Source organism: Amphiura filiformis, chromosome 14 (genome assembly GCF_039555335.1).
Source record: "Amphiura filiformis chromosome 14, Afil_fr2py, whole genome shotgun sequence".
Taxonomy (NCBI): Eukaryota; Metazoa; Echinodermata; class Ophiuroidea; order Amphilepidida; family Amphiuridae; genus Amphiura; species Amphiura filiformis.
Window position 1 is genome coordinate 52,100,443 of NC_092641.1, and position 27,482 is coordinate 52,127,924.

Sequence of the window (27,482 nt, forward strand, 5' to 3'; positions counted from 1 at the left end):
GTTTTTTTTGCCACGACGAGAAATATCAAAATACAAAATTAATTCTTCAAAAAGTTTACTACCTGAGAGAGGGGATTAAGTAAGTAATTTACCAGCAAGATACCTTTGTAACACCGGTCTTCATAATAAAAGCACTGCTTAGATTTTGACCTGACATTCCTATTATACCATAAACATTGACAAGCACCAAGGTAAAGAACGTTCACGGTACAGGTACCAGGTTCTAAGAGAATTAATACTAATTAAGTAGAGCGATCCATCTTTTTTGTTCAAAGCAAGGCGATAAATGTCATAAGGGATTCCGACACATAATCGTCAGAAGGAATTTCGATCAAACCTAGCCCTACCACAGGGCCTTTTTTCTTTTTCGTTTTACACGCTATACTCCGAGACACGCTATACCCCGAGAACTGCTAATTGTGAGCTGTCCCTGGGTTTTTGGCAGTTCTCATCATGATATCACGATATAGCATGGTGTCTCGGAGTATATAGTGTGTAAAACAAAAAAGCCCATAGCTGTTATTGGGTTAGGCAGTTCTCGGGTTATAGCGTGTCTCGGAGTATAGCGTGTAAAAAGAAAAAGAAAAAAGGCCCTGTGGTAGGGCTAATCAAACCAGGCGAGGTCATCTGTTCTATTGTCCATTTTCCACAGTGCCTGCCTTCTGTTTGTGAAATTACGACCAGTTCGTAGTTTCACTGGCAATTACCAGAGTGGGGATAGAAAAGCATTATACCATCAGCAACTTATCCAAAATGAAGGCAACGGATAACATGTACCTCTTTGTACCACAAATACTTTGTAAGTAAATTTACATTTTCTTCTACGGGTGTTTTGGTTAGCTTATTTTGATTTTTTAAAACTATTAAAATCATTTAAATAATAATTATTTTATTTTCAAACCCGTGGCCGTTGAGCTGCTTGCAGGTGAATTCGTCGACACTAAATCAGTTTTGTTGTTGTTGTTGTTGTCACTCTTTAGTCACTCCCAATAGCTCTCAGTTGTTCGGACTCTTTGTTGATTTCTTGGTTTTCAAATTTTGTATCAGTTATAAGCTCTGTAAATTTGTTGGAATTTTGGGATGTATAATAATAAGACATAATAATTTATCATATTCATGTCAATGTTCGGAGGTAAAATACCAAGGCGGGTAATACTGGTAATTACCAATTAACACTCAGTGAATTTTGACTGAACTGAAACACCGGGAAATACGGGGAAATTCTATTCTGTATTTCAAACGTTAATAAATAAGTAGGTCTAATTTTGATAGATAGTTTAAAAAAAGAAGAAGTGAAAGCAATGTTTCTATTTGGTGGTGAAATGAAATGGGCTATTCCATTTAAAATCTACACTACCCTGTGGAAGATTTAGGTAAAATGATCCACAGAGGGAGTATGAATTTTGAATATAATTAACAACTGGGTAACTTCCATTTGAAATACTCATTCCAGTTGTAGAAGATATATTTAAAGCCATAATACAGGGGAGTATGGGATTCAAAATGATTAACCTTGACCAATTACATTTGAAAAACATACTCCCTCTGTGTTAGATTTTCCAAAATCTTCCACAGGGGTAGTGTGGATTTCAACTGGAATAGCCCAATTTTAAACTCTTACTGTGTAACTTTTTATCAATATCATAGACACACACTAACCGATTTACAGAGAAATGTATATAAATTAGCACCAACATGGTATTTGCTAAGTGTGGTGAAATAATTTGATAAAGAATTATGAACATCTGTTTGGTTTTAATTTATCATAGACACATACTAATGTATATAAATTAGCACCAACATGGCATTTGCTAAGTGTGGTGAAATTATTTGATAAAGAATTATGAACATCTGTTTGCTTTTAATTTAAAAACATGAACAAAATAATTGATTTTTATTTAAGTGTAATTATTTCTAAAATATGAAGTAATGCCTAACCTGTATTTAACCAAGTAGGCATATTAGTATTTTTAATGTTTAGGCTAAACCAAAAATTGTTATGTCTCAATGCTCATGACAGTTGCAAAAACGAATGCGGAATGCGTGTATTTTTAACGATTTTTTTTATTTTAAAACTTAATTTTGAATTAAAATGTCATTTTCGAGTATATATTAAAAAGTACACATCATAAAATTGTGGTTGATTTCCACATTATTGAAGCTCAAATATCAATTGTTTTACATCTAAACAATCCGGGCGTCGAATCAAGTAACTTTTCTTCCAAATTTGTCTAAGAATTTCATGATTTTACGGCAAAAAACTATTAAAATAATAATAATAGTAATAATAATAATAATAATAATAATAATAATAATAATAATAATAATAATAATAATGATAATGATAATGATAATGATAATAATGATAATGATAATGATAATGATAATAATAATAATAATAATAATAATAATAATAATAATAATAATAATAATAATAATAATAAATTAATTTGCCGTTTCAGCTGACATGGACGCGCTAAGAAAAAGCAGCTGGATACTGGTATTCCCATGTTTTTCTGCCCCTTGTCACTAAATGGCCGGCCCTGAATGTTGTTGACCTATTTCCCAACAATATTTTGTTTTGAATATGCTCATATTAATGTAACTATATAGGCTACAATGTTTCACAAAATAATATAGAACAATATAGGATCGCAGTTGAAAAAAAACCAACATAATATATTGCAGGTCGTCTTGAAATGTATATCTCGGTTTATGTAAAATCATGTTTCAAAACTATTAAAAAAAACCACCCCATTAAAAATGTCAAATTACGAGGGTCATTCAAAAAGTTATGGCGAATCGTTTCATTTCACTAAAATTATTTACGATATACCCTTCGTAAGTAATCTGGATTTACCACAAGGGCCTTTCGTTACGTTACGACTAGTAAAATGGTATAGGTGTTGCATGAACCAGGAAACTCGAGCAGTGCAGCATAAATTATTATTGTGACAATCAGCCTCAAATGGATGATGAATATTATATTACTTTTTTTGGGGGGTCATATCCCGGCATAAATGAAGTGTACCAAGAACCTCTCATTCAAAACATGTTTTCTCATTCAATTTTTTTTATCTGGACACCGACAAGAGTTTTATGCCATATAAGACGGAAAATACGAGTTCTATTTTGTAAACCGCCCTCTAGCAGCGCATTTCATTTAAATAGCACCACGACCTGGATTACAATGGAACCCAATTGTTGTACGAAATTACACAAAAGCTATGGTAACAACTTAAAACTAGACGTTGTGCTCACAGAGCACGGCCCATAGCCAGTGATGTTGATCTTTTATGACCTTTGACCTAGAGTTGTTCATGTGTCATTTGTACCACCAGCCTATGGTTCATGGTGGTGACGACATTGTAGGCCTACTATGTAATGTACGGGAGCAGCAGCATTTTTAAAGTATTTGGTAAAGAAAGAAAGAAAGAAAGAAAGAAAGAAAGAAAGAAAGAAAGAAAGAAAGAAAGAAAGAAAGAAAGAAAGAAGAATCGGATAGAACAACAGGACCTAGCTCAGCATGGTAAATACACAGATATGTCCTTGCAATGCTTTGTGAAGATTGTTTACCTATCTTTACAAAGCCTTGCAAGGACATACCTATTCTTACTATAATGTATACTTTATAGTACACATAATGTGGAATGATCAGCCCAATTATTATTATACATGGCTCATTGAACCACAATGGGCTTGTAGGGACTATATATCTTTGCTGTATGTATTACATATTTGTGTGCAAATCTATCGGGGGGGGGGTCATAGTCAATTTTAGTGAAAATTACGTTTTTGGCCATTTACCGTAAGTGGATGAACTTTGATCGCAAATGATCACGTGACATTTGTGGCGCCACCCAATGGTCCTAGTGCTCAACTATGGTCAACATGGCAGAAAGCATATGGCTACGATGGTCGATTTAAGGTATTTGGTTACATACCGGAAATGACCCCTAAACGACCTTTGACCCCAATTCTGTGTACAACTTTTAGACACTGGCTATAGACGATGCATGTGTGCAAGTGATGTCACGGTTCTATGTAATATGGGGAATGAGTAGCATTTTAAGTGAAAACACGTTTTGGACCATAATGACCTTGACATGACATTTGCGCCAGACATTTTCACGTGACATTTGTGGCACACCCAATGGTCATAATAACCAAATTTCATCAAAATTGACAAACGCATATGGCTACGATGGCTCATTATACGATTGGTAGAAGAAAGAAAGAATCAGAACCTAACAGAAACAGACCTTAGCCAAATGCCACTTGGCTAAGGAAATAACTACTTGTAGTACAGATATATAATTTTACATCACAAAACCAAATTTTACTCACTAGTTTGGCGGTTTTGCTTTTCATCATGGACGAAAAGCATCATCAGAATATTGCTTGATGATCACTTCTTCCGGTTGGACGAATTCTGACCACAGAGGGTGTAGAATTGTCACTCAGTAGAGGATCATATACTCTACTTATACTCTACTGAGTGACAATTCTGAGTGACAATTATATTCAGTGACTACTTTTAGTACAGACAATTTCTGCATAAATGTCTTTTGAGAATTTGTAAGAAAAACATCAAATAATTTGATTACATTTCTTTTCAGCTGTTATCTTTTCTTTGTTAAATCATGAAATAGCAACAGTTATTGTTGGAGTGAAGCAGATATTTTGTCATTTTACATAATGATCAACATGTTAGCTTCAATTTAAGCCCTCTGAAATGATCAAATGGTATTCTGTGGTCACAGCCTAATTAGGTCCTTTGTGTGGATAAGACCCTAGGTTATCATCCTGGAAAATATGAAAGGGCTACTATTTGCAAAAGCCAAGATATGAGGGTGGAGGCAGAACATTTTGAATGACCCTCATATACTTTTTGAGTATTCCAAACTTTAATAGGCTTTACACATGTGATCTGAGTTTATTGCATGTTTGACGATATTATTTCCATAAATGCCACCGCCATTGTAGACAAAACCTTTTGTCCTATTTGGGTACACTATTGCTTAGCAGTAAAATCAAAATAAAACAATAAAACTTCGAAAAAATGCCAAAGATGACCTGGCTAATACTACCTTATTGTCACAAGCATGACTACTAGGTAGACACTAGTACATGTAGTTGAGGTGTGACTTACCCTAAAGGCAGTATAATAGTGTTTGATTGAATTACACTGTATTCATATTCTAACCATCAACAGACGGGTCCTTTCATAATTGTCATTTCATATGTGTCGCCATATGGAACTGTTACATCATGTTCTGCGGCAATTTCTTCCTTTTAAAAAAAATTAAATTGAACAAAAAAGTTGATCATGTTCTGCAGCAATTTCTTGTTGAATTGACTTAAAGCCATATTATAACATTTGCTGAGGAGAACGCCCTCAAAAAATTTTAAATTCTGGTTTTTACACGATTGTAATGTACTTTAGTAAACAAAGGTACTCTGCAAAAATCAAGACTTTAGGTACTGTAGTTTTGTCAAAATCCGAGATTTTGAATAAAACGCCGAAACCGTCGTTTTATTATTACGATGGAAATATTAGTCGAACACGTATGCGCTGTTTATAACATAGTACGTACACGGGGTAATGCTCTTTGTGCTAGACATAACACATATTTTCAAAATATCAAGAGCTATCTTAAGATCCACTGAACCGATACAAGACTTGAGTGGCAATGTCTATATTATAATTTGGGTATGTCGCCGTGTCGGGAGATGGTCATTTTATTGGTGCAAAAATAAAAGTGACGACGGGACAGAACAGAGAGGCGTTATATTTGCTGTAGGATATGTTGTTTTGGCGCGAGGAATCACCCTGTGACCTTTGATTTATACTCAATCTCAATCTTGTTGTCACTAGGAATACTTTTAACCGAGATTAGACTGGGTATGGATTTGGAACACTTGTTATCCATCATCACAAATTTTTAACACATCTCTTGTGCCAGGTGTTTTCCCAGAGACTTTAAAACACTCCATAATCACTCCGGTCCTGAAAAAGACCAATATGGACCCAAATGCCCTGAAGAGTTATCGTCCGGTAGCAAACATAAAGTGTATTGCCAAAGTTATTGAGAAGGCCGCGTCATGTCAAGTAATTGAGTATGTTTGACATAACAAACTTGGAGAGACTTTCCAATCTGCATATAAAGCTCATCACTCCACTGAGACCGCTCTTCTTCATGTTAGAAGCGACATCCTTCAGTCAATGGATGCCAACAAGGCTATACTGCTTGTATTGCTTGACATGTCGGCGGCCTTTCAATCAATCAATCAATCAAATTTATTTCCATCAAAAAACATACAAATAACAAAACATGATAAAACAAGATGGAGGAGACACAACTAGAAGCAGAAGCCTGTAAAATGTTGTGCCCCCTGAAACACTTAGAAGAAGGACCTAAGTATATATACACAGATACACAACATGAAAGAAGAAAAAAATACAATATACCAAAACCTGAAGGGAAAAAATACACTTGATTTCTCACCTCACACTCACACCCGCACACCCTACCACAATGTCACAGGCATGTAATAAAAAAGTATATACATACAATTAAATATAATAAGTACTATTCATATCAAATTCAGTAGTTACCGTATCAATGAATAAACATAATTCTACTTGTAAATATCAAAAACAGATTTCAAGTTTGACTTAAAATGACCTAAGGTTGCTGACATTTTAACATTTTTTTGGCAATGTATTCCAAACTTTTGGTCCAACCGTTAAGATACTGTTGATTTTGTGGATAGGTATTTTATAATCATTCCTATTCCGTGTATTATAGTTATGATTTTCTTTATGAGTCTGGAAGAAATTTTCAAAAGATCTAGGTAACATTTTGTTATTATACTTAAACATAAATATAGCAACTTCCTTAGTGAACATATCAAAGATATTTAATGCCTTAAACATTTTGAAAATTGGTTCAGTGTGACTAAGATACTCACTATTGGAGATTACTCTTATGGCACGTTTTTGGAGGCGGTACATTTTATTCATGTGCTCTCTATTTGCATTTCCCCACAATAACAAACCATAATTAAGATAAGGTAATATTAGAGTACAATATAATTTATACATGGCGTCTCTTGGCAGGAATAATTTAACTTTGTTTAGTACACCAATATTTCTGGTACATATTTTACAAATATTTTGAATATGTTTTTTCCAAGTCAAATTTTCATCTATAGTAATTCCCAGAAATTTTGCTTCACTAACTCGACTTAATTTACACCCATCCAAGATGATATCAAGTTCTTTGTTATTTATTACAGTACTAGTCTGTGCACGTGTACCAAGATACATTAAATTTGTTTTATTTGCATTTAATGACAATTTATTTGCTTTGAACCAATTTGAAACCTCTTGAATTTCTGTGTTTACACGTTTACATAATACAGACACATCTTTGTGAGAATAAAAAACTGTGGTATCATCAGCAAACAAAATTGTATTTAAGATCTGTGATGTGTTGCTGATGTCATTCATATACAGAATGAATAAAAGAGGACCTAGTATTGATCCTTGCGGAACACCACAAGAAACGATTTCATGAGGAGATTTGCAGGAGTTATATAAAACATATTGTTTTCTATTAGAAAGATAATTTCGAAACCAGTCATGAGATACTCCCCTAAAACCATAGTGATACAATTTATGCAATAAAATATTATGATCAATAGTGTCAAAGGCTTTTGATAAATCCATGAATATACCTAAGGTCTTCATGCCTTCATCACTGGCCTTAGTAACATCATTTAAAAAAATCTAAAACCGCCATATATGTTGAATGATTAGTTCTGAAACCATATTGTTTTTTATACAGAATATTATATTTTTGTAAGAAGTCATATGACCTATTGTATATTATGCGCTCAAGAATTTTTGACAGGCACGGTAGAACCGATACAGGTCTATAGTTACCAAAAACTTCGGGATTATCTTTTTATATATTGGCACAACTTTTGCGATCTTTAATTCATCGGGTACAACTCCTGAATAAATTGATTGGTTGAAAATAAGCATGAGCGGATAGGCTATTTCATTTGCAATTTGCTTTACTAAATCAGATTTCATACCATCATAACCAGGACTTTTACCACTTCCAAGTTTGGTGATAATTTTTACAATTTCATCTTCATTAGTAGGTTTAAAAAAACAGGTCTTATCATTTGCCTCCTTAAGATATGATGAATAGTCATTTCCTGATTGCTTAATAGTAGATGCTAAAGAAGGACCTATATTTGCAAAATATTTATTAAATTCAGTTGCAATCGCTGATGGGCATGTATAGGAACTATTTTTTGATACAAACTTTTCAGAACATTTACTGGTATTATTACGAATAATTGAATTTAGGACTTTCCATGTATTTTTTGTATTATTTCTCTCACGCTCAAGAATTTCACAATAATAGTTTTGCTTAGCCAACCGCAAAAGAGACTTTAGCTTATTTCTATACTTTTTATATTTTTCAATATTGTTTTCTGTGGGTTTTTTTAAAGATTTTTTGTACAAAACATTTTTTCTTCTAATACTTTTTAACAAGGCAAATGAAATCCAAGGCGATTCTGGTTTCTTCATTTTTGTGTGTACTCTTTTCCTTTTCTTTGGAATACATATATCATAAATTTCATTATATTTAGAAATAAATTTTGAATATGTCTCATTAACATCATCAGCGTTACAGACAGAATTCCAATTGACCTTATCTAATTCCCTTTTAAAATAATCCATATTCTCATGTGTATGATCACGTATTTCGATTTCATCATTTTCTTTCTTGGGTCTGTGGACATTTAGATCAGTGGTGACAAAAATTGGTAAGTGATCACTTATGTCAGTAATAATAATACCAGAAGTTTGATCAAATTTTGAATTAGTAAAAATGTTATCAATAAGCGTTGCTGATTTTGATGTGATTCTAGTCGGTTTATTTATACTCGGATACAATGAATGAGAAGTTAGAATATCGACAAAGTCATTTGTGTGTGAATGAATATCCTCATTCAACAGATTGATATTGAAATCGCCCATGAGATAAACAAGCTTTTGATTCTTTGTAGCATGAGTCAATAATGTGTCTATAAACGTGTTAAAAACTTTCATATCTTGATCCGGCGGTCGATAAATTACACCAATTATAATATTTTTGGAACCAGTTTTCTCAATTTCAATAAACAAACTTTCAACGTTTTCAGGATGCTGAATCTGAGCCAGATCATCTCGAACACGATATTTTATGTCATTTTTGATATATAAACACACACCGCCACCCTTTTTTTGTATTCTGTTTTTGAATTCCAAATCATAGCCTTGTAGTTTAAAATAATCATGGGGTATGTCTTTCATCCAAGTTTCATCAAGTCCAATTAAATCAAACTCCATGTTGGAGCAGTGAAGAAAATCTCTAAATGAATCAAAATTTTTGTTTGAACTTCTTATATTTAAATTTAGAATTGACATACCAGTCTTTGTTTTTTTCTGTAAATTGTTAATATCAATCTCAGTAAAATAAGAAGAATCACTCATATCATTTACATCAGTTAGAAATACAGTTGGATCGAAAGAAAGATTTTCATATTTATTTTTGAAATTAGTATCTAAAACAGTTCTATTTTCAAAGAAACGATATAATTCTAAAAGATATTCATTCTCAATACATATATGATTAAAAGGTAGGTTTACCTCTTCATTGCATGATTTACAATGCCAATATTTGGTATTCAAGTTTCCTTTGAATTCCTTATTTGTAAGATTACTACACTTTTTGTGGTTATACTTATTACATACAGTACATTTTAATTTCCTTTGATTACTTTTTACATGTCTATGACAAGTTGAGCAAACACACGACATAACCTTACACACACCAACACACAATCAATACACCAAAAATATAAATCAACAATCAAATCAACAAACTAATAAGTCATTTCAATCAGAATTATATTAAATAAAATATCTCATGTATTCAAAGCAGGATCTTTGACACTATCGACCATGCAATTTTGTTAAATAGACTCGAAGGTCGTTTTGGTATCACCGGGCCTGCCTTAGATTGGTTCAACAAGAGTGATGATTAACAGTGTCATGTCAGATCAGCATGTTTTCATTTATTCTGTTCCACATGGCTTCATTGTTGGGCCACAGTGTTTTATCATCTATGTCCATCCTGTTGGTGACATAATTAGGGAGCATAATGTCAAATTTCACCTGTATGCTGACGATACGCAATTATTTTGTGAGTTTGACCCTAGGGTTCCTGGAGATTATGACCGCGCTCTTGGTGTACTCTCTAAATGTATATCCAAGATGTATATCCAAATGTATATCCAAGCCTGGATGTATCAAAACAAGTTGCAACTGAACCAAGCTAAAAGTGAGTTCATAGTAATTGCACACCAAGAGTATTGAGTACACTGCCTGTTATTCAAATGCAACTCGATAACATAACCGTTCATACTACCTCCTCTGTAAAAAATCTTGGCGTCATCTTTGATTCCGCCATGAGTATGTCTGACAAGGTCAGTGGTCTTTGTAAGAGTGTCAATTTTCACATACGCAATTTGTGGCGTGTACGAAGGTTAATTACTCAAGAAGCTTGCCATCACGCTGTACGATCTTTGGTCCTGTCTCGAAAAGACTATGCAAATTCGTTACTTTTTGGCGCCAAGGAAGTCGACCTCAAGCGTATTCAGCGCCTGCAGAATAAGACTGCGCGGTTGGTATTTGCTTGTGGACGGAACCAGAGTTCGTCACAGCTTTTGTGTACTCTTCATTGGCTTAGTACAAGATTCTGCTAGATATCTATAAATGTCTTCATGATCTAGCTCCTAGCTATCTTACCAATGATCTTGTTTTGTACAATGTTTCTGATGGCAATGATGACTCTAGGCGTCGACTCCGTTCTTCCTCTGATGTTACCAGGCTTGTTCTTCCACGTTCGAGGCGTAAGGCTGGTGACAAAAGCATTTCACGTGGTTGGCTCATATCTTTGGAACCAGCTTCCTGTTGGCATCAGAGAGACGGCGTCCGTCCACATCTTCAGAAGCCATCTGTAAACCCATTTATTCCCCAAAGTTTAGGGATTTGTTTATTATCTTTTTGCTTCTTTTTGCTTTTTGCTTCTTGGTTTGTTTGTAATTTTGTATTTTTGTAAGGCGCTGTGATCTCTGTAGAGCGCCATATAAGTATTGGTTAATAATAATAATAATAATAATAATAATAATAATAATAATAATAATAATAATAATAATAATAATAATAATAATAATAATAATAATAATAATAATAATAATAATAACACTAATAATAATAATTACCAATTACCACACGTTCAAAGCACGCCGAGTCAAGGCCATGGACTGCGACTTCCTCCTCAGATCGGCCGGTGGAATACCTGCTAGTACGGGCAGCTGTTCTACTGGGGTTGGAAGAAGGCAACCACTTATATGGTGCGGAGAGAGTTGTTCAAACTCATGTCCATTAGAGAAATGTATATAAATTAGTAGCTACATGACATTTGCTAATTAATGTGTTGAAATTATTTGATAAAGAATTATGAACATCAGTGTTTGCTTTTAATTTAAAAACATGAACAAAATAATTGATTTTTATTAATTAATTTATAATTATTGTCTAACCAGTATTTGACCATGTAGGCATATTAGAATTTTTAATGTTTAGGCTAAACAAACACAATTTTATGTCTCAAAGCCCATGGCAATTTAAAAAACGAATGCGGAATGTATTGTTTTTTAAGATTTTTTTAAACTTAATTTTGAATTAAGATGTCAATTTTGAATGTTCATAATAGATTATGCATAATATTGTGGTTGATTTGCACGATTAATGTACAAATATCAATAAGCCCAATCGCCATTCTAACTTCCGGTTTTTGAGAGCAGTTTTGGGACACTTTGACCTCTGACATATCGGGAAAATTTACGTAATTATTATTAATTTTCTTATTATATTGTCACAATTTTGATCATTAAAAATACCAAATAATTAATTTTTAAAACACTAATATTTTTTATATTTGTTTTAAATATTGTAAAACATTTTAGATTATATTTTGTACGTACAAACACCCAATATTTCTGAATTTTCTGAAAGGTCAAAGGACAAAGCGTCCTAAAACTGCAAAAACTGTCCTACAATGCATTGCAGACTTCCAATGCCGATTGGGCTTATTGTTATATAGCTACATAATGCGAGTATCGAACCAAATAACTTTTCTTCAGAATTTGCAGGGGCGTAGCCAGCTTTCTTGGTCGGGGGGGGGGGGGGGCAAAATAAAATTTCAGGGGCATACCTGAAAGAAATTGGCAAAATAAAATTTCAGGGGCACACCTGAAAAAAATTGCAGTTGCAACATGTCTTTAAGCTTCTAAAAAAGGCTTTATTTTGACGATGTGCGCGCGTAGCGAGCAAAAATTTAGAATTTGACACGTTTACCCAGGATCAAGATGAAAATGGCTTTACTGTGACAATGTGACAATTTTGTATTTTACACTATTTTGTCCCATAATCGGCGTAAATTTCCTTGCCCTAAATATCGTACATTGGCATATACGTGTAAATACAGTATAGGCCTAGGCTAGGCATTTTGCTTAAGCTTTAAGGCGCATGTAAGGCCTAATAGTCACGTGTAAAATAAAACCTAGTCATTGTGTACACGTTGTCTATGGGCCTCTACAGCATTTTGTATGGCCTCACTCTATCCTAACTCAAGCCGGAACCCTAACTTGATCTATAACTCTATTTTAAACCCATATCTAATCCTCGGACCTAGCCGTATCTCTATCCCTATCCACGAGCCTAGCCCTATAAAAACCCTATTCCTAATGCAAACCTGACCCTAATCAACAATTCTAACACTAATCAGCAAGCCTAAATCGGAACACTATCCCTAAATCAATCTTAATCTGATCTGATCGTGCTAGGACAGGCTACAGATACGAATCTCCAGATATAGTCCTAGGTTGAAGCAAAAACAGCGAAACAGTCATCCTACAGGGTGTCCGAAAATCATTGATCTTTTACTCGTTATGCAGTTTTCCAGAAATTTTCTTGTTAAAACATGTATTGCAAATGTCAATGTTTACATTCATGGCATTTTACCCGAGATTGGAGCACTTTTGTGCTTATATAGGTTAAATACTACTAATAGGCCAGGGCGATACATTGAAATACGACGAGTAACTATTTGTTTTCAAGACATCTGAAAAAACTGCATTAAAATCGCTGAAATTGATCAAGTTATTATAGCCAAAAAAGTACTTTTTAGGGTTTGATGCTTCAAAATGGTACATTTTCTCTCATTATATGACATTTTTGTTGTAATAGTACCAAATTCATACGCACGGCTTTGGTTTTTAGTAAATATTCGCCCTACCATATTGTAACTTTCAGCTTCGAGGGCACACTGTCATTTTAAGGTGTTTACGGTTCAGTGCGTTAAGACAAGAAAAGTCTCAGGTCAACCTATGTTGAATTTTTGATCATTTGGCATCTAAATCATATATTTTCACCTGATATTAGTGGCATTTAACTGTGAGAGTTCTGAATATGAGAAAATTCCACCCGAAATTAGCCATTTTCCCATTGAAACCTTTGTAATACATAATTAGTGGTATTTAACCTATAACACAGACTGCGTACTAGGCTCGCTGTGCTGGAAATATATGTGTGCTCGGGTGTATCGAGGTGTAAACGCATTTATAAGAGAATCGTTTTTATAGTTAAACCTTTTCATTATGCAGGTTTCCCCCCTCGGAATATCCAGAATAATAATAAAATATTATTTAAGGTTGAACCATTTATACTTGTTCCCCCATCTCCAGGTTATATTCGAATTGTAGTTGAATTGGCAGCACTATACTTCGTTACTTCCAACTACGTGATCGCATCACTTCTATTCCTGGTGCATTGTATATTGGATCTTATGGATGGTCGGTCTGGCAGGTACTTTAATCAATGTAAGTTTCGTTTGTTAGTGTGGTTGTGACAGTGTGCGTGTGCGGTGGGGTGGATGTACAGTTAGTCTCCTCACTAAACTCTTGACTACGGTTGTTTGATGGCATGTATAATTAAGTTAAAACATCCCGGGGCTGTGGAGGAGGGGGATGCCGGACATTGTAGGTAAAAACATAAACCAAATGGATGGATGGAATGATGGATGGATGGATGGATGGATGGATGGGTGGATGGGTGGATGGATGGATGGATGGATGGATGGATGGATGGATGGATGGATGGATGGATGGATGGATGGATGGATGGATGGATGGGTGAATGGATAGATAGATCAATGGATGGATGGATTCCTGGGGATGGATGGATGGATGGATGGATTGATGGATGGATGATGGATGGATGGATGGATGGATGGATGGATGGATGGATGGATGGATGGGTGGATGGATGGATGGATGGATGGATGGATGGATGGATGGATGGATGGATGGGTGGATGGATGGATGGATGGATGGATGGATGGATGGATGGATGGATTGATGGATGGATTGACTGATGGATGGATGGATGGATGGATGGATGGATGGATTGATGGATGGATTGATGGATGGATTGATGGATGGATGGATGGATGGATGGATGGATGGATGGATGGATGGATGGAGGGATGGATGGATGGATGGATGGATGGATGGATGGATTGATGGATGGATGGATGGATGGATGGATGGATGGATGGATTGATGGATGGATGGATGGATGGATGGATTGATGGATGGATGGATGGATGGATGGATGGATGGATGGATGGATGGATGGATGGGTGGATTGATGGATGAATGGGTGAATGGATGGATGGATGGGTGATGGATGGATGGATGGACGGATGGATGGATGGGCGGATGGCTGAAATGTTGAAATGTTTTTACTTTTGTTTATATTATAGGCACCAAATTCGGCGCGTTTTTTGATCACAGTCTCGACATGGTGTTTGAAAGTTTCTGGTTGTTGGCGCTTAGCGACTTGTATCCAGAGTATCGCATTTATTTGATACCACGAGCTTTCTTGACTGTGTATGCAGCATTCCTATTTTTATATAGGTAAGATATAAACACTGAACTGAAATTAAAGAATATATCGTGTATGGAAAATCTGCAAATTATCCAATAAAATCCAGGTAGAGAAAATATGTCTAATTTGTATAAATCCAAAATCCAATGTTAGGACTTTTCACATTGAATATGTCATAATTCCTGTCTTAGATAATCATTTTGGCACTTTTAATGTATACAGTTTACATTTTAGGTTGGATAATTGATAATGTTTTACAAGCTCGTCATAAATCCTAGTCTCTGTGCCTTGATTAGCATAAATCCAAAATGGCCGCCAATTTTAGGACTTTTAACATTGAATTTGTCATTATTCCCGTCTTAGATAATCATTTTGGCACTTTTAATGTATAAAGGTTTAGGTTGGTTAATTGATAATGTTTTACAAACTCGTCATAAATCCTAGTCTCTGTGCTTTGATTAGCATCATTCCAATATGGCCGACAATTTCAGACCTCAGACTCACGTCGTATTTATCAGCCTATATATCTTTTGGAGGAGCTTAACGGGTTGGGCAATTTTAAATCGATATGCGAAAAGTTTTTTGATACCTTTATTAATTTCTCAAAAAGTAAAAATCGCAGATTAACAAATAACGGTTCAAATGAAAGCCATTATTAGGGGCTAATTGTTGTATCACTATGAAAGGCCTGACACCAATATAAACATTTGTTTCGGTGACCCAAGTTCATGGTCATTTCTGCTCACGCACTTTTTTTACAGATGACCTGGAATTTCATATTTCGGTTTCAGCGATTGCCCGAAAAAAGGTGCTTTGTTTTTGAAAAGCGTTTCCGCTTGGAATGTAGATAGTTATTGTTGCTATTACTCTTCGCGATTTTAATTTATGCACTCTTTAGTCGACAATTTTCAATGCATTTTACACACTAGAAATGTCGCTTGTATAAATACCGATATTTTTAACAGTATCGTTTTTGTTAACCAAAATACCATCCACATTAGTTCCCAAGACTTTGATAAAACCATAGATACCAAATCGGACTGCAGGTGATGAACAGATTTTAAACTAAAATCAAAAGAACCAGCGTAGGCCCTCTCAAAATGTACTTTTTAAATAATTATGTCGCGTTGTGATAAAAAGGACTGCTTTTTCCTTGTTTTTTATAACAAGGAAAAGTTTTACTTACCCCAAACTTCTTACGTAGTGTTGTCTCAATGTCCGTTGCTGGTTGGTATTATTCCGATTAAGCGATTTTCATGATTGAGGCCTACTTAGCCTACATTTGACCAAATATTTGCCCAAACAATGTTCCAATATATTCCAAAAATGGCGCTGCATGCGGTGTCACATTAACGACAAGGTTATACTAAGATGTGTGAGACTTTCTGACACTATATTCACGGTTTTTCTACTAGCTTTTCAAACCTTGGCTACACATTTGGCTGGTTTGTGATGTTCAATACCATTTTCACCCTGATGTGGTAGTGACGTCACGTCAGTACTGTACGAATTTTATTAGGCGCAACCTCACTTGGTAGAGTTTGATCAAAGCGCTGGTGTACATACGCACGCGCTTAAAGACGCCGCATAGACGGGCGAGCGAAACAGCTATTTCAACGCAATGCCTCACGATTTTTTTAAATATCCAGCCATAGTATTTTAATTGATTACACTGAACATGAAGCTATATCTCTACCAGCTTCATGCACTGCATATTTGCAGACCCGGCCTTCTACATGTAGTGAGCACCACATTAGATTGTGTTTACAAGAAATATTTATAAAACAAATAAATAACATTAAATCCATATTAGATTTATACAGCTCACCAGAGGCTTCAAAGCGCTGTAATTTCGCTAGTGCCACTGGTGAATTATCAGAATCAGATATCACCAACTAGGCCGGTTGTAGCCGAATCCGGCGCAAACATATCCCCACTTAGATTGTAACATCCACTAATTTTCTCAGCAGTTCCCCAAAGTCCATTGGATGAAGAAAGTTGTTGATAACTTATCGCCGACTTTTTTTAGCAGGAGGAAACCGGAGATCCCGGATTATGATACAATTTCAAATTTAACCAAAGCATACAAATGTAATATCATAAGTACAGTATGGTAAAAGCAAGCACACCAACATGGTAAAATGGGAGTTATGTGACCGCGAACTATACCGGCAAATATAACGTGCAATAACCAGGAGAGGATAGTACCAGCCCTTGCTCTCAGCATTCAGCAAGATAAACCGTACAACAACATTAATGAAAATGTGAGCGTTATGAATTAAGTGTCGCCTCCTAGAAATATCCTGTATCACCAGCTTTGATGATAAAATATTATCTAGAACCACACACCTGTTTTTCAAGGCCTCTCTTTCATCTATTGACCTCAAAGAAAGGATTAGCATTAGTTTTTCAAGGCCTCTCTTTCATCTATTGACCACAAAGAAAGGATTAGAATTATTGAATAGAGTCCATGACCTGATGCAACGCATTATTAATGAGTCGCTATTAGGGACGGTCATACTGTTATGGTTGAGCGAGCAACGTATGACCACTACACAGGTCAATGGCCTTATTGTGATCTGGCGGGTTTTTTAAAAGCACGGTCCCTGAACACAACATGATCCGTGGGCATATGACCGGGAAAGGAACAATAGAGATAAATTGCCTGGCAATTGACGTCTCATGTCAACCCAGTCTATAGTGTGATCAGAACATTATAGTCTGGTAATCATTATAGTATAATCAGTACGAAAAATTCAGACCGATTTTTAATGTATTTTCAAAAATTAAAAGAACCACTTTTTAGCGGGAATTTTCGTAAGTTACACAGCTGAAGTTATGAAAGGACTGCAATATTATGGCATAAACAAGAATATGTGCGAGTGGTCTTTATTCCTATAGCCTGTACCCTTAACGCCTTAGGGGCCGTCCATAATTTTCGCCATTTTCACTTACGCACAAAGCGTGCATAATTTTTACCCCCCTCCCCCCTCGAGTTATGCACAAATAAAATGGCGAACATTTTTCCATGAGTAGGGGCCTACTACTGATCCAAATACTCTATGGATACCTTAGTGCAGGCGTATATGATGCAACTTTGGTGCGGGAGTACTATTGGTATATTATAGAATTTGTTACACAATTTCATTAAAATATTTTAATATTTTAATGAAATTGTGTAACAAATTATGAATGAGAAAATATCATTTTTTTACACTTTCATATTTTTTTATTGCTGAAACAAATCACCATTTTTCTTATACACACATGCCCAAAATTTTTACCCCCCCCTCTTATGCACGCTTTGTGCATAACTTAAAATGGCGAAAATTATGGACGGCCCCTTAAATAATGCACATGTTAAGATGGATAATATGTACTATTATATGATTCTGAAAGCTTCCATAAAATAAGTGTGCCTTATTTTGCATAAAACCAAATTGGCCCTCCAAATTTCGTATAGCCGAAATTCCCCAAGGATTATTTTATAATGTAGATTATGTGAAGTTGAAAAACAAATGGTCTAAAATGGTGTATGTAGTTTAATATTGATTCTTAAAGCACTTAAGAATGTTCTTGCCTCAGATTAATAAGTAAACAGATTGGAATTTTACATGCCTGTGCCCTCTAAGCGTACTCGAATTCAGCTGACGCCGGTACAGCGTTCAGACCTGGCGACATCGCGCGAAGATTCTTTTGTGTACGCTCGCGCTCTTTGCGCTATTTTTGAGTTTGCTCACGCGGTACCTGACTTAGCGTCGATCCCCTTGGGTAACATGCCAAGTTTCCACGGTATGGTTCTTGCAAACTTATTGGTTCTTACCCGTTTGATTTGACACGATATTACATACCTTAGCGCGTCCGTGTCGACGCGGTACTCGTATGCGCCGACCAACGGGACTGACCGATTCTGAGCCCTAGGTAATTCCTTTGATTAGAATTTGGTATACTTATTATTAATATATTTATTTAAATTGTAGTGTTTAAGAATGAGAATAAAGGTTTTGTTTTTAGCCGCTGTCATGCTTCTATCGTCTCATATACGATAGATGCACCCAGAGAAGATGTAAAAGAAGGAGTTAGATCCAGCTATCCTCAAACAAAATATGTGTGTTGCCGCTCATTCAAAAGCAATCACGCTATTTAGGTTTAACAATAAAATACAACAAAAGGGTTCGAACCCATGACGGGTGTGATACACAAGTTGCTGCTTACTGGTTTTAGGGAAAGGTCAGTCTGTATACCATCAATACTATGCATACCATGCATGCAGATCCTAACATCCAGTTTATTTCAAATAAAATATGACCGAAGTTCCATGGCAAATAATAATTTTGCACGCTTGGTTACGCTTTCAACCTCTACGATTTATGATACAGACTATTTTCAATTATCAAAATATCTTTATTAGGTTTGCAGGAAATGACAGGAAAATACATTAAAACAATAAAATATAGATGATCAAAAATCATCCCGTTTCTAACAAAATCCTAAAACACTCTCCTAAATAATTAATATATGTTCCAAAATGGGCGGATTTTTTTGCAATCTTTACAAAACTACATTTCTTTCTTATAATATCCACGTATGGTATCCCTGCAGAGCAACATCAGGTACTTAACACACACGTGTCATACTTTCAAGGAATTATCTATAGAAACATTGGATATGGTTTCAATTCTGGAGTGAAAATTAATCAACCGTAGTCGGCAACACACATCACATCAAAGGCTACTTTCAAGTAGATGTGTAACTACTTGAGAATAAAAGACTATGAATAGGTGCGATAGGATAACCTACGGGATTATCTCAAGGATATAATTCCGTTCTTCCTCCTTCTTTTTCAACTTTCCTGATGCACCCCAGTAGAAGATGGTTTGGTATGATTATATTCAATGTTAGATATTATAAAATGGGTATTTAATCTATTTATTCTTTTAATCAATGTTTCCATTTACTTTGAAACAGCTTCCCCGATTCTGAACATGCGTTCGGCGCTTACACATCGTTCTTGACAGGACCGATCACGTGGGGAAACCATGTATGTAACGTATTGTTTGATTGGTCTCTCTTAAATTGGATTGTTTAAGGATAGATAATAGGAATAAATAGATAAATAAATTGAAATGTTTTTTGGTTTGACACTAACTCTTTTTTTGTAGACTGATCTCGGAGGCCGATATCACTATCCAGTCATGTGTTACCACTAATGTGCTGCCAAATGGCATGTGATACATATGTTTAATCGCTAAAAGATTAAGAATCACTCCTTTTGATTGTTTTTTTGTTGTTGTTGTTGGTGGTTTTTTTTGAAAATTCGAATCACCCGACTGAATCGAAATCTATTTGTACCTAATTTGGGACGACAAAAGATTGAAAATTCAATCGGGCAATTTCGAGAGTGGTGTAGCCTGACTGACTCTACAAAACTACCACCGACCCAAACTTTCAATGCATTACAAAAATCGGTGTATTTGTACTTGACCTAACTGTGTTTTTTTAAAGTATAACACAAATAAATCGCTTTTTATTTTCGTTTTATAGATTTCCATCAAAGTTTGTTTTTATTTACAGAAACTTTCATATTTGATTTTTTTACAACCAGAAATATATGATGTGTTGTATTGATTGGTGTTGTTCATTGACTCTGATGATTTCTCGCTTTAATGCTGGCCCTATTGGTAAGTGTCTCCAAAACCAAAACCTTTTATTAAAGACCCATTCAGTGATCCTAGCGAAAGTGTAAAAAAATTAAAATTGTTTATAAATTGCTTAAAAGTGAAGGTTAAGTCATTCGCATTGTCATTTGGTATTTTTGAAATGAAAAATATGCATTCATATGTAAATTCCTTACTTTTGTCTTAAATACACGGCTTTCGGCTGAACCACTAGCAGGCTATGTTGGCACATCCATGACAATGACAAAAGTACCAAAATCTGAATTTTGATGATTTTTACGATCGTCCGGATGAGCAAATCACTGAATGGGCCTTTAAGCTGTAAATGGACACTTACATTTCATATTGAGTAATCTATTTTATTCATATTTTATTCAAATAATTTATGGAATGTTTTGCATATTAAAGCGATTGCCATTTAAATTTAAGTGCTTTGCCTTTGCATCAAGAGAACTGTGCTCTATGCTGAAATAAATGCACGCCAATGAGCATGCGTGCGATTCTTTATTTTTGCAAAAGCGGGTCCAGTATAATTTTAGTTTTAAAGCTATGGAGTCCCTCCGTGATTTGTTAGATGTTTCTTGTCAGGGTAAAGATGTCAAATTTCAAACATCAAATAAATTTATGTAAGTGTAACTCTATACTACCGACATTAATATTTGGAGAGTCATCATCAATGTAACACTACCTTTTCCTGCTCCCTGAATGAAGCTAAATAATTTAATTTTTTTTCGCTTGGAGAATGTTGAAATTTGAACCCTGTGTTTAAAGATCGACTATTTAACTTTCAAATTTGAGGTAATCGCACTATCATAAATATTCGCCTAATGGCGCTATGGGCACCCTTGACATAAAGGGAATTTTAGGCACAGCCTACAAGTGCCCTCCCTAAAATTCCCACCAGCAAATAAGGGCACTGAACATTAATTTTTGATGGGATTTCAGAGGAGGGAGCTCTCTATTTGCACATGAAATTTACCCTAAGGCAAAGGAGCCCAAGTGCACCATTATTCAAATCTTTGCGGTATTTGGGGTAAACAACTTCAAATTGTAGGCATTTTCTCCCCCGGCAAATTTGACATAACCATACCGTGGAAACATGGCATGTTGCCTCAGGGGATCGACGCTAAGTCAGGTACCGCGTGAGCAAACTCAAAAATAGCGCAAATAGCGCGAGCGTACACAAAAGAAACTTCGCGCGTAAGATAAGCGATGTCGTCAGGTCTGTACGCTGTACCGGCGTCAGCTGAATCGAGAACGCTTAGAGGGCACAGGCATGGAAAATTCCAATCTGTGTATTAATAATCTAAGGACATAACCCTCTCCATAACAACATTCCTAGCATCGCTATTGCTGGTAATTTGAGCCAGAGGAGTCTTCACCTGTAGATACACCATTGCAACAAATATTGGATCAAAATTATTCTTTTCATTTACTTTGCATTTGATAAAGATCCTGCTTGGAGCGAAAGTTCAGGCCCCTAAAAGTTTCTTTAAATTTTACTGAACAGGCTATTTTTTGTGGATAAACATTCCAACAGCTCACCTTTTAACTCTTTTGTTTTACTTCCAATGCAGTACCTGTCCTAGGGATTGGCTTATGGAATTTGCTGTTTTACATCACCGTTCCTGCTCATTTCCAGAAAACCTTCTTTATGGTCATGGAATGCGTTGTATCCCTCAAAAATATTCCTTATAATGAAATCAAAAAGAGAGAAAAAATTATAACAAATAAATGTAAAAAGAACGAAATATGATTGGTTAAAGCAATGAATAAATACATTAACAATTGTAGTTTTCTATAGTAGCGTACTTAACCGTTACCCATTAGGGGTGGTGGTGGGTGTCGGGGGGGGGGGTGTCGTGGGTGAAGCTATAAATGGTGAACAAGTTGGCCTTGCACCACCGAGTTCCCGGATTCAAGACCCGGCCGTGTCCAAGGATTGCATATAGGGTATAATCTTCTTCCACGGTAAACCAAACAGCTTCCGTGGTAAACCTTATAGCGCCATCGCTTGATGAAAGTACGTTATTAATAGGCGTGAGTTAAAAGCTATCTGGGCTAGAACTATTTCGACTGTAGGGGTGAGCAGAGAAGATGTAATAAATTGATTACATCTTCTCTGGGGTGAGCTTGCCTACAGGTAAATACTCGTGGCGGTTACATTATACACGTATAGTTTAGGGCAACGGGGGGGAAAGGAGGGTATGCCTACTACGGGGATGTGCGACAGAATCGGGGTGCATTTTGGTTTCTTGATGGCCCTCGATTTCATGAATATTTGGTTATTTTTTTCAGCCCTCAAATGAACAAAATCTCAAAAATTTTACAGATTAGACACTAAAAGTGACCACCTAAATAACATATTTGAACTCCCATGGCCACCAAACACAACCCTCTCCTGTATAGTTTAAATAGGCCTATTAATATAATTTTAAATGCTATTTTATTATTTTGTTACTAATTGAAAATCTAGAATAGTATAACATTGTATATGATGCCTTAAATTAAAGTTTAAAACGTTCTTCCAATATTAAAAACTATTATTAAATAATCCCTAACATCTCAGACAACACCCCCCTCCCCAACACACACACCTACACACCCCTACACCAACAACCACATGCCAAGTACATCGTGCAACCGCGCGTGCACCCAGCATTGCCCCGCTAAATACACTACCCTATTACGAGCAATGGAATAGCCCGTCAATCATACACAGTGGTTGCTCCTGGAAGGAAGATTATACCCGATATGACGCGGTTGCTCATGGAAGACAAGAAGGATTATACCCCTTTTCAAGGATTGTACGTGCACTTGGTTTATTCCGATCCATGCTCAAAGAGGCCAGCGAAGAAAAACACCTTCTCCTGAACACAAAGAAGACAAAAATAATGGTTGTAGACAGAGAGCGGAAACGTGATGAGTTTGTGATAGATGGACAGCAGATTGAGGAGGTGAAGCAATTTGAATATCTGGGTTCAATGATTAACAACAGTGGTGACAGCACAACTGAAATTAAGAGAAGACTGGCTATTGCAAGGACAACTGTGCAGGGCATGTCAAGCATATGGAAAAGCAGAGGCCTATCCATTGACCTCAAGGTACGCCTACTTCGTGCAACTGTGTTTTCCATTGCCACTTATGGATGCGAGTCTTGGGCTATGACCAAGAATGACAGGAAAAGAGTAGATGCTTTTGAGATGTGGCGTTACAGGATGCTTCTACGAGTGACATGGAAAGACAGGAGAACAAATTCCTGGATCCTCGACAAGATTGGTACAAGTCTAACCATCAGAAGCGGCATAATGGAGAGAAAGCTGAAGTACTTTGGCCATATTGTCAGGAAACATGGAGGTGTAGAAAAACAGATTTTGCAAGGGGCTATGGAAGGCAAACGAGGAAGAGGACGTCCACCAACATCTTGGACTAATGACGTGAAGCTGGTTTCTAACCAGGGAATGCAAGGTGCAACGCACTTGGCATCAGATCGAGTGAGATGGCGTACTCTTGTGAAGACCACAGCAGCGCTACACAGCGCCACCTGACACACGCCGGACTTTGGTATAATTTCATGGTTTCAAAAGTGCTCGATAGTAAGCACATAATGCTAACTATCGAGTTTTTACGGTATGTGTCTCTGGAGACCATCAAGGTCTGCTTGCGGACTTGTGAAAACTTCTGATTTCAAATAACCCCACAAGAAGTAGTCCAGAGGTGTAAGATCAGGGGATCTTAGGGGCCATTTCAGTTGGTGCTTCAAAGCAATCACACGATTGCCAAACAATTCTGCAAGGCGTTCTGTCAATTACTGTAAAGAAAGTCTTGAAACTGCGATTTTCATCAAAATTGTCCAGTGCAATGACGTCCCAGTAATACAATGAATGCTGACAACAATTGAGCACAAGTAACCATGAGGTCATTGCACTAGACAATTTCGTCGCGGAAATTTTGAATATCGTGTGTTGAGAGCCGGGTGTTTTTATTCGTTTTTTTGGTCAATATGAGTTTGTTTCAAATAAAACCACGTGTTTCGTGCTTGATAATTGTTTTTCTAACATATAAGGCATAATGTTGTGATTGTCGGAGTCATCCTTTAAGGAATTAAGATGAATATAAAACTTTAGGAAAATACTTTTTTGATGGATAATAGTAGCCTTGAATGATCTTTAACTATTAAAACCAAAAGGGAAAAATCGTTGTAATCACTGTCAGCCCTTTTTCAGTGTCACTCCATTATTTTTAGTGCTTTTTTATGCATTAATCTATATTTTTCCTGCTTGTTAATTATTTTCAAATGTATTTTATGCTTGCATTTTATGACTTTAATGTCATATAATGTATTTTATATGTTCTTGCTTGTATATTATTGTGTACTATTAAGCCGGTAATTTTACAGCGCTTTGTTCTTTTGTAGCTAAATGTCTTTGTATAAATGTCTGCAATACAAATAATGTTGTAGCTTCGGAAATGCTCAAAAATGGCATTTTACGTTACCGGATTTAATTATTAATTAATTCATAATTAAAAATTTTGAATGCATTAGTCAAGTTACATAAAGTAGTGCAAACAAATGGGCTCAAATTTGATTGCAAAGATGGTTTATAGAAAAGGGATAAATTTATTTTGTTGCAAGAACCCATACATCCATTAAAGGTGCGATATAAAAGAAATAATAAAACAAATAGGAAGGCTTGAAAATTGTACCAAACCTATTCTTTTAGTTTCTTTTCATCATCACTTTATCCAAACCCAAATTGAATCATATCGAGCAAGTAATACTTGCACAATTTAAAAAAAAATTCTCAAAAAGTGGATGTAAGGGCTTTTGTAATAAAGCTCTTCAGTTGTGGGAGGACATGATGCTGATTCAGCTATCAAAAAAAAAGCGTACACAGCCACAACACCTAGACCTTGATGCACAAGCCTCAGCACACTTTTCAGGTTGTCGAACTTGTCGCTGACCACTATGGAACCATATCATTCCATAAACCATTCAACAACTCAGGACATTCCACAATTGAGCTCCGCAACCAGGGTTTGATAAGATACAATAACCAGTAGGTTCCTTGTCCAGGTGAATTTTAAACTCAATTTTTCTACGAGAGCATACTAAACCACCGCCAGGGTTAACACCCGCAACCTCTCGTACCATAGTCGAACGCCTTATCGATTGAGCTAACTTGTCTGTTGTTTTTTTTTTAATCTAGTGTCATTTTTCAAGCTGTAAACTTTATATTGATACACCATGTATTTACGGCGGCATACATTTTTTGGTGCATCACATGGTAAATACATATTCATCTGCCTCTAGCGGTATTTATTATTATACCATATAAACAAAGATTTCCGCCTTTCCGGTTGCTTAATGCATCAATTTTATATTTTTGTCTCTTGCAAATGTAACATCGGATATTCTCGAAATGTCCAGAATGTATATCCCAGCAAACACAAAACGTTTTCGACATCATTCGCAAAAGGTTATAAAAGGTTGTCAGAAAACGTTTAAATGTCGGGTTATATAAAAGGTACATTAATGATATAAAACGTTTTCATAACATTAAATAACATTTGTTGGTAATTTACTGCACAGCAAACACAAATGTTTTACAGAAAACATTTAAATGTCGGGTTATATAAAGGGTATAAAAACGTTTTAATAACATTCCAAAAACAATATTTAAAAACTTGGTACAAATCATTCTAAACAGAATGTTATTTTGGGGTTATAAAACGTTTGCCCAAAATATTTACAATAACGTTTTTAACATGTTTTCACGACCTTTATATAACCCGACATTTAAATGTTACTAAAGTTATTAAAACGTTTTGTAAAATCATTTTAAGAACATTTCTGTGTCTGCTGGGTGCAAATATTTTAACATAATGTTATTTAAGTGTTGACAAAATATTTGGCCAAAAATATTTGCAAAAATAGTTTACAATGACATTTCGAAAACATTTTAAAAATGTTGTTGTAGTGCGTTTTCATACAAAACGTTTCAAAACGATTTCATGGCCTTTATATAACCCGACATTTTAATGTTATTAAACGTTTTTACCTAAACCAAAACCCAAAATATAACTTATTTAAAACGTTTTAAAAACGTTTTTGTGTTTGCTGGGTAGCTTATGGCTGGTTAAATAATTAATCTAAACTATTTGGATCCTATGTTGAGTTTTGATGTGTCAGACTCATCTACCGTTGATGGGTACCAATCATTTTGATACAGCTTGTATGAAGATACAAAATGATGCAGAAGTTGAAGAAAATCATGATAATGGCAACGGTGTGGAAAATGCGAGTAAACTGAAGATAATTATCTTAATATCTTAAAACCTTAAATGCACTAGCAGATTTATGTTGCTGTAATTCAATAAATGGTGGCACTGGGTGGCCATGCGTTTGACATAAATGTAATTAAAAAGTAATGTAAACAGTATGACTTCCATTAGCGCCATAATTTCTCTGCAATATTTACGGCGACATACATGTTTGGGCGCATCACATGGTAAATATCGATCCATCATTACGCTGGTGGTTTTGTATATCATTTTTGTTGTGCTATATAAAAGGTGACCAACAATTTCTGCCTTTCAATACTCCGTAACACATCGCATCCTTTTAATAGTACACAAAGAGCCCTAGCTCTTTACCCAAACCTAAAGTTATAATGTTCTAATCATGCAAAAGGAACTATTTTATAATAATGCAAGAGTTT

At 35.5% G+C, this 27,482-nt stretch overlaps 1 protein-coding gene across 1 annotated transcript; it reads left to right on the forward strand.

Annotated features, from left to right (window-relative positions):
• Positions 1-589: 589 nt before the first annotated feature.
• On the forward strand, positions 590-22,516 carry LOC140169485 (CDP-diacylglycerol--inositol 3-phosphatidyltransferase-like). Its single transcript, XM_072192747.1, has 6 exons — positions 590-799; positions 13,879-14,013; positions 14,958-15,111; positions 20,051-20,123; positions 20,688-20,763; positions 22,338-22,516. Exons 1-6 carry the CDS (start codon positions 754-756, stop codon positions 22,514-22,516), a joined length of 663 nt encoding a protein of 220 aa, XP_072048848.1. The 5' UTR covers positions 590-753.
• Positions 22,517-27,482: the final 4,966 nt, after the last annotated feature.

Excerpts from the sequence above, each read along its gene's own strand:
- LOC140169485 (XM_072192747.1), top strand. The coding sequence starts at position 754 with ATGAAGGCAACGGATAACATGTACCTCTTTGTACCACAAATACTTT. Across the intron at positions 14,014-14,957 it reads TGGCAGGTACTTTAATCAAT|GCACCAAATTCGGCGCGTTT; the intron begins GTAAGTTTCGTT and ends TTTATATTATAG. Across the intron at positions 20,124-20,687 it reads CGATCACGTGGGGAAACCAT|AAATATATGATGTGTTGTAT; the intron begins GTATGTAACGTA and ends TTTTACAACCAG.